At 38.1% G+C, this 15,829-nt stretch overlaps 1 protein-coding gene across 1 annotated transcript in view; it reads left to right on the plus strand.

Annotated features, from left to right (window-relative positions):
- Nucleotides 1-1,348: 1,348 nt before the first annotated feature.
- The window catches only part of LOC148830893 (hematopoietic progenitor cell antigen CD34-like), a 30,057-nt gene continuing 15,576 nt past the window's right edge, over nucleotides 1,349-15,829 (plus strand). Inside the window, exons 1-2 of the mRNA XM_088922007.1 lie at nucleotides 1,349-1,581; nucleotides 15,437-15,562. Coding sequence (XP_088778133.1) covers nucleotides 1,500-1,581; nucleotides 15,437-15,562 — 208 coding nt within the window. The 5' untranslated portion in view covers nucleotides 1,349-1,499. The remainder of the gene's footprint in view (nucleotides 1,582-15,436; nucleotides 15,563-15,829) is intronic.

Genomic DNA, 15,829 nt, shown 5'->3' on the forward strand with positions numbered 1-15,829 from the left:
GTATGTCTAATGGCATTTTGTTATGCTTGTGGAAATTGGGATACTTCAGGGTGAAAATATCTTAATTCAAATGCAATGGATTATTGTTAATAATAATAATATTATTACATTAACAAATAATGAGCAAAAGACACATGATGCTATGTATTTATGTTCCTTATTTTGTCAGAAATGAAAAGAGAGAACAACTGTTTATTCTGAACATGTTGCACAGAGACTGTACAGTATGTGTTTTAAGGCTTAGAGATTTACTCTTCTGTTTGAGAAGGAACACAGTGAAAATACTTCAGAACTACAGCACAGCATGCCTTCTTTATATAATACACCATGGTTTTTTTTTCTAGGATTCTGTAAATTATTTATGCAATTTGGGTTGGTTAGTCTTCTTCCTGTTTACAAGACAGATCTGCGAAAGCAGCAACAGGCTCGGTTAATCGTATTACACGGATGACATTAATTTGATAATTGTGTATTGTCAGAAGAATTACTACTGGCTTGTCACCCATGTCTTTAACTCTAAAATGGAATTTCATCCTTTGAGTGGTACAAGAAGCACTTCAGTGCATATCTTACCAAAGCTTATCATTTATCTGGTTTTAAATTTGTCATTTTGGGTCTTATTGTAAATGAACAGCTGCTGCAGCCAGCTCTGGAAGACTGAAGATTGTGACATATGGAAATCTGTCACATAGCAGGGCCAAAGGAAAGTCATATAAACATGGATTGAGTTTTTACAGGAGAGGGTGTGGATATTGAAGAGATTATTTAAACCTTTGTTTAGTTTGTAAATAACACTGAATGAATATATTTGTTATGGAATCCGAGATAAAGATGGGAATATAGCTTTCAACCCTGAGAAATGAACATGTCTAGAGCAGAAAACAATATAATTACATGACATAAAATGGCAACCCTGGCAGACATCCAAGAAGTTATTTTAATTGTGAACCTACACAAAACATTGTTCTCTACCCTGTGTCTAAATCCTGGATCCTGTTTATTTGGACATTGTTTTACAATCTTTGTTAGTGCAAATTATCTGCTTCATGGTAAAAGGAGTAAAAAATCCGCATGTTAGAAGTGCAAAAAGCATGAAAACTTTACAAAGTAGTCTCAAAGGGGGTTAAAAATGTTCACCTGTGGACACACACACTGACGCACGCAGACAGCACATGTTCAGTTTGAGATCAGAGCCTTGTGTCTTCAGCCTTCACACTACAGCTCTCCAGCACGCTTCCAGGCCAGCTGAAACAGCCTAGCCAAAGGGTTAAACGAGCCAGTGAGAAAAGGGGTGTGGAGTATTGGTAATGAGGGGCTGTATAAAACTGTCTGCCTATACTAAGACCATAAGCACTGCTTTATCCTGCTAGCTTGAAGGAAACCCCCAGCACAGTGCTGCTGCTACACTCACAGTCAGAGGAAACTCTTAACGCGGAGCTCCAGGAGCCCACACTGCTCTCCATTCACACAGAACAGAAAGCTGCGCTCTCAGAGAAGGGATGGCTACACTAGGAGGGAGAATGAATGAATCTAAAGGAAAGCTGGCTGCAGCCCTATTTCTTTATACACTATTTCTTCTAAGTGAGTACCACTTTCTGCTTTTCTTTTAGCAAGCAATGGTAGTGTTTTTGACATTGTCTGAGGGAAATATACAGTATGTGATTTTTGTTTGTGCTACCTGCTAGGTATCTTGGCTTGGAGAGATGTTGAAATAAGACTGAGGTGTGTATCAGCTGAAATACAAAAGCTAAGTTCTTCAAATTGGTTCGGTTCAGTTTTCCAAGAAATTAAAATGCAGCTTTTTTTTTTCCTTTGGCCAAAAGGCTCTATATGTATACAAAATCATATCATACAAAAGTTCATTTGTATTGTTATGTGATGAATGTATTGGCAGTGTGTTTACAGAAGTTGGAATAGTGCGCCATGAAGTTACTAGTGTACTACTGGAAACTTTCAGCTTAGCTCAAATGCCGACCTGACTACATCCTGCCTTGGAGAAGTGGAGTCTGGGGATGTGTAAATTAGTGGAAACTTTAGTGCATTTTGAGCCAGTTTTTTCCAAGGTTTGGTTATTTGCCTTGACAGTAGTTCTTTAGTCATTTTTACAGTTTTAATTTCAGAGGTTGCGCTTGTTTCTCGCTATCAAACACTTTTTGTCCTGACATCACTTTTTTTGATAAGTAGTTTCCACTACCACAGATCTGTTCACATTGAGAAATGGTCTTTTTGCTCTAACTTCTTTTTGCCCTGTAAAAGATCCAAGTAAATTCAACAGAGGGAAGAGGTATAAGGAAAGGACACTGGGGATAGGGATGTGGCCAGGGTTCTGTCAGTTCAGCAGGGATTAAATTAAGGCCTGGGTGACGCCCGCTGGGTGAGACGATCTCCAAACCATTACAGCTGGAAGGTGAGCTTGCTGCAAATTTAACAGCAAAACCATTTGGGCCCTGGAAATTACAGGGCGAGGCACATTTGGGAACAGGATTTCACAAGCTGTTGGAACTGGTGCAGCACAGATAGGGCAAAATTGTCACTGGGAGGGAGTGGGGGATATTCTGGCATGAAAGCTGGCAGTGTGCAGTAAGCAGGCATTCGCAGATAAAATTAGAAAGTCTGCTCATATTAAGATCGAATGCTGTTTAATAAGCGTTTCTTAATATGAAGGCACATTTACTACCAAATAAATACATCTGTGTTGCATATGTATAAACACACTCCACACATAAAAGACACAAAATAATGTGCAGACAATTAAATCTCTAATACTGTACAGTAGATCTGTATATATAAAACTATGAATCTATATGTATTTAAATCACATAGTGATTCTTGTTTTTAGTTAATAAAATCCTGTCCTGCAACCAGGTTTTAATAACCTCCCCTGTATACATTACTAAACACCTTTAATCAAAGGATTTAGTTTCATCTGCCTGTTGTGATCTAAACATGTGGAGCAGTTTTTCTTTCTACAACCAAAGTCAGGAAAGCAAGCACACTTCTGCAGCACATGCCAAACTGAAGAAAATCCCAGCTCTATAAGAATACAACAGATTAATCTTGCACGGCACAAACAAGCCAAATGACAGTCGAGAGTCACTGATGGTATTGGATTGTGGCACCTTCATATTACAGCCATGAAGTCAGGAGCTCAGAATAGCAAAGTGCAGCTGCCTGCAAGCCTCTTCTTTCCCCTTCTTATCCTCCACCCCAGACACACCCTCCTTCGCTGCTAATCAAAGCTTGTTAGAGCTGTTTGCAGCTTGGTGCAGTTTGCACCATAATGTGTGAAAGCAATAAAAAAGGTGGAAACAAACAGCAGTCATCCTGAATGGAAGCTGGGAAAAGCCATCACACTACCAAAATCTAGAAATTGATCAACTCCCAAACAGAAAGAGCTTTGAGATACTTGTGGATGGGAAATACTACACAAAAAGCAAGGAATTATTATAATCCAGTAGGTTACTTGCAGAAAACTGGAGTGATTTGTATGATATTTACATATTCTCCTGACAGACCTCCGCCCTCACACTCTTTTTGCTGTATCACAAAGTGCAACACACTTCTCTGGAGACATACAGTAGAAAGTACTTTCAGGAAGGAGAAGGGTAGTTTGTGTAAATCTGAGAACCTACAAACTTACATTTTCATTAATAAATGATAATGAATGCTTTGTTTCTAGCCCACTGTTCTTAGGTATTTGCTGTATTGATTCACGTCTGGAATGTACACCTCACCGTGTTTTTTGAGTTCATTGTTTTGCCCCTGCTCTAATCAATGACATGCCAAATTTGGTGTAAGTGATGTAATTTATCCCATGAAAGAAAGCAGCTGACCTCAGATGAAAAAGCCCCTTGTGTTGGGAAAGGCTTAGCAAAACACGAAGAGAGTTTGGTTTTGATTAATTCAAACAATTAAGGAGTTGTTTTTCATTTACATTAGAGAACATATGTAAGCTTTATAAGTGAGGGTATGCTGCTATTTTACATTTTGTTGCAAATTCTTTAAATGAAACCTTCAAAATGAAGTGTAAAGTCCAGACAGATGCCACCTATTTGGACCTTAGGTTAGAATGCAGACTGAACCTCATAGCACAATCATCACCAGTTTATGTCCCTAAAGGACTATGATGGGCACAAGACGTTGAGCCAACTAAGCTGTCCTCACAAGTGTGGACCCTGTGACATACTGGACACACATGTGAACTTCCAGTGTTGACAGAGAGAAATGCATTTATCCTTCACTGTCAGCATGTGCCATCTCAGACAGGCACTTTGGGCCTTGCGGCGTTTGAAAAAGAAGAAAATACCTCTGGCTGTGCACGTGCATGAGACTTGGCCTTCCTGTGCTGATCCAACAGCCATACAGACAAACTGGGAGGATTAACATTTGGCAGTTCTAGAACAGGCAGGACATGAGCTAAGAATTAACTCCCAATTCCAGACTTTATTTTTGAAAACAAATATTTTGAGTTTCCTGATCTTCCAAACCCATCCAAAGATTGTCCTGTACAATGTGTGCCTTTCATGCACACCGGGCACAGTGGTCAAGCAGGTTAAGACTAGGAAGGCGGCCAGTTCAAGTGGAGTCTAGCTTCCAGTTAGGAATGGTTGGGTGTGAGTCCAGGAGAGAGAAAGGAACACATTCCCTGTGAAACGTCAAAGTGGGGGGCACCTCTCCAAGGAACAGTTTTCCTTTTCGCGAAGACTGGGAGGTTTTGTGTATAGACTGGCGCTCCCATCATGAATTATGAGGTTTGAACCTGACAGGCTTCTGTGAACAAAACCAGCCTCCTATATGTGGCGTCGGCTGCTCCCTGCCCATTCCTGTCCACTGGCAGCGTGACTAGGCTTATTGTGACAAGGACAGCCACTCCCACATTTACTTCAGTGCTGGACAGAGATGAATGAATACAAAACTAAAAAGAATGAACATATACGCAGAAATATTTTATTAAACTAAAGATTAGCTACGTCTATACAGTACATGACATCTTTCATCTCCATCTGTATCTGATTGAGGAGCAACATTTACTGTATTCTCTTGGACAATATGGAGTTTTTCCTGTTTTATTACAGTTTCAACTGTAGATTCTATGAATAGGATGCACACCTGAAAATAAAACACGAGCCTGAAAAGTGTTTCGTTTTTTAAGCCCCTGATATCCTGTCATCCCCTCTGGTTTTATAGCAGCTTTAGCTACTGTGGAGCTGTAATTTAGAGAAACCTGATGCCAAATTCATACATTTCACAGGCACCGGCAGTTCAGCTAGAACCTGGGTGTGGTCAGTAAGGAGGCATTCCCAGTGAACTAAATTTCAAAGGAAAAAGCAAGCCCGAGAGCTCTCCAATAGCAGGAAGAAAGCTCACAAACTGATCTGTTTCCTTGTTCTCCACTAATGCTCGGTCAATCTTTGTTCAACCAAAAATCTGACCTACATTAGGAATAGAGTCATTCCAAGGCTAGACCCACAGATATACCCCAGCACAGGCACATGTAATGGGGGCCCATGTGTTAAATTTCCACATTGCACACATGAAAACAGAATACAAAAACAGATCTCTTTGTATAACTGCAGGTGAATTTTACCCTAATTTGTAGTAAAATTGTTTGGTCCATTGTTTTTATTCATCTTGCACAAAACTTATCCTGATCCTGGCAAATGGCTAAGTTAAATGCAACTTTAAGAAAAGTCTGCTAAACAACAGGTTTAAATTATTATCAAATGTATTCCATTTCAATGTTTTCCGACTTTGGAACTATCTTGGCAACAAGCAATAAAGAGGCTTCTTGTGGCCTTTAAGTAATACAGTCTTTGTGAGCTATGTCTTAAAGACATAAAAATGTTATCCAGTTTTTTAAACACTCTTCCTCATACAAAGCATGTGCAAATTGTAGAAAAGCACAGGGTCAGTTTCATGAAAATAATATTTCTACCAGTATGAAAAGGAACCACCAAATGAAACAAGCAGTGAGGTAAGCAGGAAAAAAAAACACTATCCCCTAAAGTCACAAACATCCTGTAATCTGAGTTCCCTCTTTCCTCAATAATAACCTATTCATGAAAAACACACACAGATACAACCAGGGAATTCCTTATTCTGTGCTTAACGTGCTGATGTGGAAAAAATCTCCACCATTTCTGAAAACGTGATGTTAAAGTGTCTGACTAAAACACAAATGCAGGTATCAGATCAGTTTCAGCTAGCAGAAATTTCACAAATAATGTCTCACAGAATCAGACATACCCCTTAACACTAGTCTTTAATTAAAGCCAACATGCCATTGTTCATGATTTGCAAAATTAGCCCTCATGAAAGGCAGACCTGAAACCCAAATCTTTCTTCTAGAAATCACTGCTGTGCGGTTTTTGTTCATAAATCCTCTGGTACTGAGAGGCAGCTTGACAGCTGTTACAGTGGTTTAATAAGGAGTTTGCATAATATTTTTATCATAATGCAGAATATTATGCAAATGAAGCATATTAATTCTGTTTACTTACAAATACCAGATAATGGTCTTTGGTCACTTAAAGAAATCCAACTATTCAAGTTCAGCTAATGCAAATCTGAACAGAAAACCAGAAAGTCTAGGTCATGAATAATACATGTATTTGTATTTGTAAGGTTTTTTTCCCCAATATGCAACACATTGAATTTACATGCAAACAGTGAAATATACACAGGAAGCTGCATGTCAAATAGCCTGCAAAAACAGTCCGATCTGAAATAGAATACAAAGACACTCAAGGAAGATACTGTAAGGTTCTTAAAAGAGGAAAGAGAACTTCATTATTTTAAAAAAGAAAAGTATGCCCTAAGGGAAAGAGGAAGAAAAAAGATTTCACCTTCTTCAGCCGTGCCTGTGCTCTGCAAACTGTTCTGCCATTATGGGCTCTGAGTAATTGCTCCTGCTAATTAACGCTGTGCAACAACGTAAATATTCAGACTTTGTGTGCCTAATTGAAAACACATTACATCCTTTTCCTGCTTGGGACGGTATTGGAACTTTCTCATAGTTTTCTTTTCCTGTAGCAGAAAAGGGTCTCCTATCGTCAGACAAGGGTCAGGAACATGCTGCTTAAAATAATGTTTGACAAAATCACCCCACTAAACACAGAGAGCCCAGGAGGACACTGGCATTATTCCTGTTCTCTATACAGATAGTTTATTCCAGAGTTCCTTCCAGAGTATTGTATAGAATCAGTATGCAAAGACAAACCATATATCCTTTTGTAGCACCGGTATATAATCAATCCATATACTTGTATACAAAGAACTTGAACCAATCTCTTGCCATCTGTGTTTTTTGGATGAGAGATGATTTGCGTTGGAGTGAATTTCGTGGTGTTGATTTTATTTCAAATGGAGATTGTCAGCACTGGCTCTATCAAGAAAAGGGGGAATACTTATACAGTGCTGCTGTAATAAAAGAGTTGATTTCAGATGTGTAACACATAGAGACATACAGTACAGCTGTGTGGAACAATTTAAAACATCTATGGGGAAAAAAGGGAAACTTTTTTTTTTTAAGTTGTGCTTTTCCCTTTAACAGGAAGTAACATTTCCCTTTTATTTTCAGAAAGGAATGAAGCAGTTTTGACCTTACTGAGCTAGACAATTTGATATTTTGGTCGAAAATGTTCAGAATTTCTAGTCATTCTTTTTATTTGCACTTTATATGAAATGAGAAGAGAGGCAATTACAGCTGTTTAGTGTAAGTGGATGGATAATTGGCAGTACAAATACTGTATGTGGCACACACATGGATTAGCAGTGAGAACAATTTGTATACGGTGCCATAAATTCAGTTAAAGAAGACTTAATATCAGGCTGTCAGGCAGGACACGGAGGATGTTTCAAGTACGAGATCTTGCAAAGGGAGTACACCATTGCAGAAGACAACTGGATGATTTCATTCCTTTACGACCTCTCCTATTAAAGCACATAAATCACCCCTGACCCTCCTATGCATGCATACCGCACTTGACTCAACTGCGCATTCCACACCCATATCCTGTCTTAATAAGTGTGCAAAAATTCAATTTTATTATTAATATGTACTCAGTTCTTTATCAGAGTTTTATTTTTTCCAGGGAGTTTGTTTGAAGGAATCAGGAGAATAGGATGCCAAAATAATATTTTCCATTTCAAAAAACTTATGGCGTATGATTCTTATGATATCCCAAGGCAAACAACATATGAAAGTATCACATTGTTCCTTTTCAGTGTTAACTCCCAAATTATTAATGTTTGGGTGTATTTTTTTTTTTGCTTTGTGTCTCACAGCAGCTAAAGCATCTATCTTATGAGGTTGGGTGGAGGTACAGTATCTTTAGAGTGCATTTGTTCCTGGTGAAAGCAAGACCGCTAGGCTACATTTTGCTAAGGTTACGTGTGTTTTCTTAAAAACTTAAATATTTCCAGTTTCCTTCTTTTTAGTTGGTGAGCTCACATTCTCTTTTCTTTTTGGTATTTCTTGTTACATGATGTCATATTTTGGGAAACTAAACCATGTGCTAAAAAAACTCATAGACTTATATGCAGCCTCCACTCAGCCTTGAAAAAAATATAAAATAGGATTTTCCGTACCATCCAATAATGGGTGATTTATTTTATTATTGCAAGCCGAAATGGAAATCAGATTAATCTTCGGTTGTTCACTTTTGCATAATGTGAAAGAGAGCCTATGCAATCATATACCCATTCTGGTAAATTGTTAAAGTTAGAATTAAGGAGGCCTATTCTAATTTAGTGTTTAGACAACACTTTCTTTTGATCCCCTTTCTGACTAAGGCTGTTGTTGGATGTTCTAGCATAACCTGTGGTTAAGAGCTCAAAATAATAGTGCTCATCCATTGAAGGCTTCATACTGTACTTGCCTAAGATTTACAGCAAACACACTTTACTGTGCATACTGTAGCAACTAAATATCAAACCACAATTCAGACCTCTTGCATTCCTATTTTTGGCAAATCGATTCTGACAATCCAATGCAAATTCTGCGTAGCACAAAGCTCCATGGTCTCCCGAGACCTGTGTGTTGCGTGGGATGTGTTCAGACTGCGGGTTTAGGTCTACCACGACTTCACCTCCAGCTGACTGGGGCTTGGGCTGCGAGGTGGAAGGCCAAAGCTGAGTAAGTGATGGGCTCCCTCTGCAAAAGGAACCGCCTGTCCTCCTCCACAGCACTAGACTCGCTGTGCATTCCACAACATACATTCCTCAAGAGATTAGAAAGGAGAGAACTCCCAGACAATGTTTTGCGCCCCTCGATTAGCAGACCCTGGTGGGGAAATCTGAGTAAATCTGAGTACTGGGCTGTCATGGTGATAGCTGTAGTCAAGAGGTTAGGTGCGCACTGATTTCTATCTGGGTGGGGGTCTCCCTACAAAGCCCAGGCCTTGTGTAGCCCCATTCTGAGTAAGTGATGTCAGGTCTCTGCTCAGCCTGAAAGCAGAAATGAAACTCCCAATGGAGATCAACATCTGTTCACTGGGAGGAACCCCCTCCGAGTGAAGTGAAGTCATGGTCTTTTTTTTTAAAAAAAAAGAAAGGACTTGTAGAAGGACACACGCCAACCTGCTAGATCCTTTTGTCCGTTCTTTGTGTTGTTCTTCGTCTCTTGTTCTTCAGAGTGTTTGTTTTTGTTCCTCTGCCCTGACCCCTAACGCTGAGAATGGCAGGAAAGATAAAACTGGGGAAGAAGGGTGGAGGGGGTAGAGAAAGAGGAAAGGAGGCTCCTTAAGTGCTTGAAAACAAATAAGAGGAATTCATAGTAAATCATAGGAGAATGAGCTGGAACTGGAGTGCAGCACGCATGTGAAAAACAGCCGTGGTGCCTGGTAATGGGAATTAGAAGACTGTCAAGAAGCTTGCTGATATTTTTGCTGTCGTCTTCTTATGGAAGGTCAACTGAGTTGAACTGCACAGTATCACTTACCAGAATTAAATGCCAAAAGCCATTATAAAAGGGTGGTTCCCTGTCCCTCTGAGCCATCAGGAGGCTGCAGTGTAAGAACAAGTGATATTATATTATATTTCGTTAAGACATACATTTCCTCTGTGTGAGAGATCTCCTGTTTGATTTTAAGACCCAGCTTTTACCAGAAACCCAACCCTGAAAATATTGTGATATTTGTTTCTGATGAAAAAAAAAAACTGTAAGTTATCACAACACTGTTAGCCTGTTGCCATGAGGGAGATTTACAATTGGCCTAAAACTGACAGTAGGCAGTGTTGCTTTGCATTTACAGTATGTACTGCTAACTAGGCCTTGAGTATGATGTGACACATGTTATATTATAGAAAAAAAAGATCTGTTTGTTTTTACAATCTGGCAGCCACATTTTACAATGTGGAACGAAAACTCTAATTCCTCCAGCAAGCAATGTGACATTTGGTATCGCTTCTGTCATGACATTACTGTCATGGGCCAATGAGACCTTAATTTTTGGACCATTTCTACAAAGGCTCCTCCTAGCTTCTTGCTCCTTAAAATGCAAGAGAAAACATTTAAAAATTCAAACTGCTATTTTAACATTTTTTTACAGATACAAAATACATATGGAAATTAACTTTGCAGTAAGATGGAGAATCGACTAAAGTCTCATAATTAAGCAAGGCAGTGTGCTGAAACTTATATCTGCCCCTTTTGCTAGGCATGGGGTAATGTGCTGAGTATGAACAGAGTTCTTAACTCTCACATTACAGTACACAGCACATAAAACCAACCAGAAGTATAAGATCTGTTTCGAGGACAGCGAAGAGTACAGTGTGAGGGCCTTTCTCAAGGCGTTGACTCTCTAACAGGCAAACAGAAATGAAGAACACTGGAGGTGAGAGGAAAGTAAATGGCCAAGATTTCTTTATGAAGTCTAAATGATTTTGAGCATGTTTGTGAGCTATTCGGTCAGGAGCAGGAAAAAAAAGTATACAAGCAGTATACATACAGTACCATAATTTGGCCTGGCATCCACACAAAAGGCTCATCACTGAGAGCTGACTTGTACAAATGACAATTGTGACACGTTTCTCTTGAAATCTGTAATGGGATTCAGTGTCATGTTGAAAAGGGAATAGATTCCTTGTGCAGAAGTTTTTTTAAGCTCCTTCACAATCTTATCTGTTATAGTAACCAAATCTGTTATGGCAACAGTGGAAGTGAACTGAATTATTATGACTGCTGTTACATGTTCCACATCTACTCTACAAACTGACTGAATGAGGAAGGTCTGCTTCATTAGTGCAGATGTCTTTGATTTCTCCAGTACGTGTGTGAAGACACAAAAGACCCAGCTGCTTAATCTTGACCACATCTGAATTTTTATGAGAGTAGCTTAAAGGCAAAGTAAACTGGCACAGATCCTAGACAAATGAAGACCTACTGTACAAAGTAAAATAGCCAGCTTCTATAGGCATTTAAGAAGAACAATGGTTGTGACAAAGTCAAAAGGATTGGCATAATTTCTAATAATTTCCATAACTTTTCTCGTAGTGGGTGCTGCACATATCATTTTACATAAAAACATGCTAAACCTTGTAAAGGATCAAGAGAAACATCTGTAGGAATTTGGTAGTAAGTCACATGCAAAATTCTTTTGTGGAGATTCTACCTGTATATAGCTATATATGTACTTTGATATATGTATGTGTATGCAGAAATAGTCAATATAAATATACTCGCTATAACAGAGAAATAGCCTATTATATACATATATAGTAAAATAATATGTATCTAAATAATATGTTTTATTCAGCTAATACATTATGTTTATATAAATACTATACTTCTGCTATATTTGTCTGGTCCCAAAAGTAGAGTGTGAAACTGCAGTGTTACCATCTGGCACTTGTGTTTGGGCGTTACACTGTAAAAGAACATACTCTTTCTCACCATAAAATTATCAAAGGGCACTAGAGTTATAGAATGTTTCAAATGTATAATCCGTCAAGAAGATACTGAATGCAATTTTAATACTTAGACACTAACTGCACCTCACATATCTGTATAGGCTAGCCACCAGCACTTAGAAAAAAACCATAGTAGTAATCTGTAAACTATTTTAATTAGGTGTTTAATCTTAGTCACCATTGCCACCTATACTTACTTTCACTCAATATATGGTATACAGCAATTTAGACATTTTCCCTCTTTAGAGTAAAAGAGCACTTTAAAATCTTTTAAAGGCACAGATTAACCTCAAACATTTAACCATTTTAGCAGGAAACAGAAAATGGGGCTACACTTATGGGTATTTAAAACCTAAAATCTTTTTAAATACAGTAGTCTTTATGCTTATGGTGAGAAAGCAATTTTTATTGCTTAAAAATAATAGAACAACTCTTCAGTCATTTAATACATTATTAAGATAATAAAGTCATCATTCTCATCATTCCTACATTAATATATTGACACAACAATGTCCAGATAAGAAATGGTCTTACTGCTGAACAAGGCTACTGAGAAATTAGTTAATGACTAATGACAGTCAGAGTGGCTGGAAGATATCTTGAGCAAGCACAGCCAAGGCTGTCCTGGAAAGCCAACAATCAAGGGATAGATGAGAAAAAGGAATGTGAGACAAAGTCGGGACTCAGGTTGAGGAGGTTAATTAGCTCAGAGACCGTTCATCATTCCCCAAACGTATTTGCATCCTCAGAGCCTGAAACGCAGAAATAAACTCCTGTCACATCTTACGAGCTGACAAAGAACAGAAGTGGGCATTGTGTATGTGTTGGGCATGGGAGAGAGAGAGAACTGTTGCTAGGTCCTTATTAATTTAACTTAACTGACTGGCAAAACATCGTTAAACTAAAAACCTAAAACCACAAAAAATTTAACCCCTTGTTTTTTTCAGTTTAAAAGATTAACTATAAACCTTCTGGCAGACTGAGCAGAAAGTATTTTAATAGGTTTCAAAGCAAATGCTTACAAGCAGTGGAGAGAGGAAGGATAGAGAGTTGAGAGAGGGTGGGGTAAGGTGAATAAGCATGGGTTTTGGTAAGTCTGGCAATTGACTGTGCATTCTTGTGTGCAATTATTCTTTCAATAAACATTAATTTTCTGCCACCAGCAGTCAGAAAGCAGGTTTATTAACATAGTAAAACTTAGGATTTAAGCTTAGTAGAAGCCATTAAAATATATGGCCTCCCCTGCACAATGTCCAACAACATTAATGCTACAATATTATGAGCAAAAATGAGTTTACACATTACACTTACAGGAGATCAACAGCACTTACAGTTTCCAGAAAGTCTCTCTTCTTATTGATAATCCTTGCCAATTGCAATGCATTCCTGGGAGATGGTAAATAGTTCAGGAAATGGTCCTTTTGTAATGTTTTACCAGAGTAAACTAAAAATCAAGAAATTCAATAATTAGTTACTGGATTTATACGCTAAAGTACATTTTGGTCATAAAGAAGAGCATTAGAATTCTTCCAAATAATAATAAACCATAGAATCAATACCATACAGCATTGCTGTTGTAGGGATATTTAATTATTTTTCCTTCTGTTGACATTGTCTCACCACTCTTTAGCATAGTCAATGAATGTCTTTCAGTCTTGCTGCCAAAGTAGCTCTTTCCTTTCAAAACAGGGGAACATGAAGACTATTATTCGGGTGGGTGTCATATTAACTGATATGTTTTGCTGTACTTTGCAACATTACAAAAAAATTAACCATCCTTATGGGTGCCTTATAAGGGAAAAACAACAATACAGTAGATCTAGAGCTGGCTACATTCTGAAGCCAGGGTGAGAATGGGTTCTGTACCAGACCTCTGGAATGTCTAAACCAAAGATTAGAATCGCATCTCTACACATTCCCTGGGCAAATGTGTCTTTATCTTAAATTAATAGCCCTTAAATATTACAATACATCATTTCAATAAAGCATGCATACCACAAAAAATACAAAAGTGACATAATATAAATCAAAAGCATTACTTTGTCAAATATTCTATCTTTTCTAAAGAAGTAGTCTTCTAATTCAATGCCTTGAAGCTCCTAACCTTCATAAAGTGAAGCGCTGACGAAATAAAAAAACAGCTAATTGCATCGTTGAGCACTCAGTGATACCTTCTGTATTTAAAAAAAATCTTTCAACACAATTACTTACTACCATTTAACAATAATATGCAAGTCTATCATTAGTATTACAGACCAAAAATAAAAGCAGAAATCAAACGTGCTGTCATGAGAAGAGATGATCGCTTTAGTTATAATTATTTGATCCAAATGTTTCTTCCCCAGAGGAGCAACACAGAGTCTAAGGTCATGACCTTTGGGGCTGTCACAGAGTGACGTTTATTTACACAGCACCAGGAGGGGGCATTACTCCACACTTAGGCTATTAATTACTTTGGCTCCTGAGCAAATAGCCCTAATTGGTTTCAGGTCAGGTCCTGCTGTAGTCAGTCAGTCAGAGAGCAGATTATTTTAACCCTCAGCCCAATTTAAGCAAACACCATGTGTATGATAAAATTCCTGGCCAATTAGTCTTCTGCAACAGAATATTAGTTGCTACATAACAAAAGCGTGCTGTAATTATTATTACAAATTTATCACCACAGTATGCAACTGACATCTCTTTCACACATGCCTCTATTAGGACAAGGGTATTGAAATGTTTCACTAATGTGATAATCACAGCCTTGTGAGCAAAAGAGGTGTGGTAGGCATATAAGTGAACAATGCTTGAGAAATGTACCCAGACATTTTCATTTAGACCAATGAAATTGCAACCCAAATTTATTTTATGTGCAGCAGCATACTGTTCCTTTAGAGGACATCAATCCTGTGAGACAGGCATTGCTCAGGCTGGCTTAGGTGGTTTCTTTACCTGTGGCAATGTAAGGACATGGGTGTCATAGCTGGAGTTATTGGTTTTAATTAAAAATGGGTTAATGGAATTTTGTAGATGATTGCAATACCATAAACCAAAAGGGCAAAGGGGGCTGAATGGCCTCCTCTTGTCTGTATTCATTCTTATTTTCTAATCTTCTTTACAGTTACATGCTCTCTCCTACAGGTGACACACACAAAACTCTAGCTGCCACTCTTCTTACATAAAAGACACGGACATGGCAAGACTCTCTTTCCAAACTGAAAATGCAAATACTCACACCAAGTTGTGATTAATGACAAATGAAGTTGTACCTGTCTAAAATATTATTTGTTGATAACCAGAAGACCTTTAGAAATTTCCATCGTGGATGACTGAATTATTACCTATTTTAACTTTTACAACATCAGATGTCTCAATTTGGAATACCAGATGTATGGTTCCATTCAGTACAATCTGCATCCTGATAATCAAATGGATTCTGCTTAATTTAGGCTCTTAGCAAGTGATGCAGTGTTCTTATAATATTTTAAAGCTCCACTCCAGATTAAACATTCATTGATTAAAGAACAAAATTGTCCTTTTTCAGATTGTGCACTGTGTGATGGTGAAACCACGGTGGCATCTACTCCTCCTGTAGCAAGTACAACACAACCTTCGGGCCCAGTCAGCACCAGTAATGGGGCCTCAGAAAGCACAGCTAGTGCTCTCTCTGGTAAGTTCAGCCATTTTCTTCTCCCCATAGCAACCCTATTCAAGAATTCATTGTCATCCTTCCTCAGATTCATTTTCTTGATTCAACTCTAATTAAATATCTACAATGCTTAGTTTGCTTATTAAACCAACTTCTTTCACAAAAGTTCTATAGCCTTTTCATGTAAAAAAAATGATGATGGTCTTATCGACAAATTCACAGGAAGCCTCAGCTATCATTATTAATAAATCAGCTGTCCCAGGAGAAATGATTGCTACTGTATGTTTT

Source organism: Atractosteus spatula, chromosome 7, assembly GCF_055471065.1.
Source record: "Atractosteus spatula isolate fAtrSpa1 chromosome 7, fAtrSpa1.hap1, whole genome shotgun sequence".
Taxonomy (NCBI): Eukaryota; Metazoa; Chordata; class Actinopteri; order Semionotiformes; family Lepisosteidae; genus Atractosteus; species Atractosteus spatula.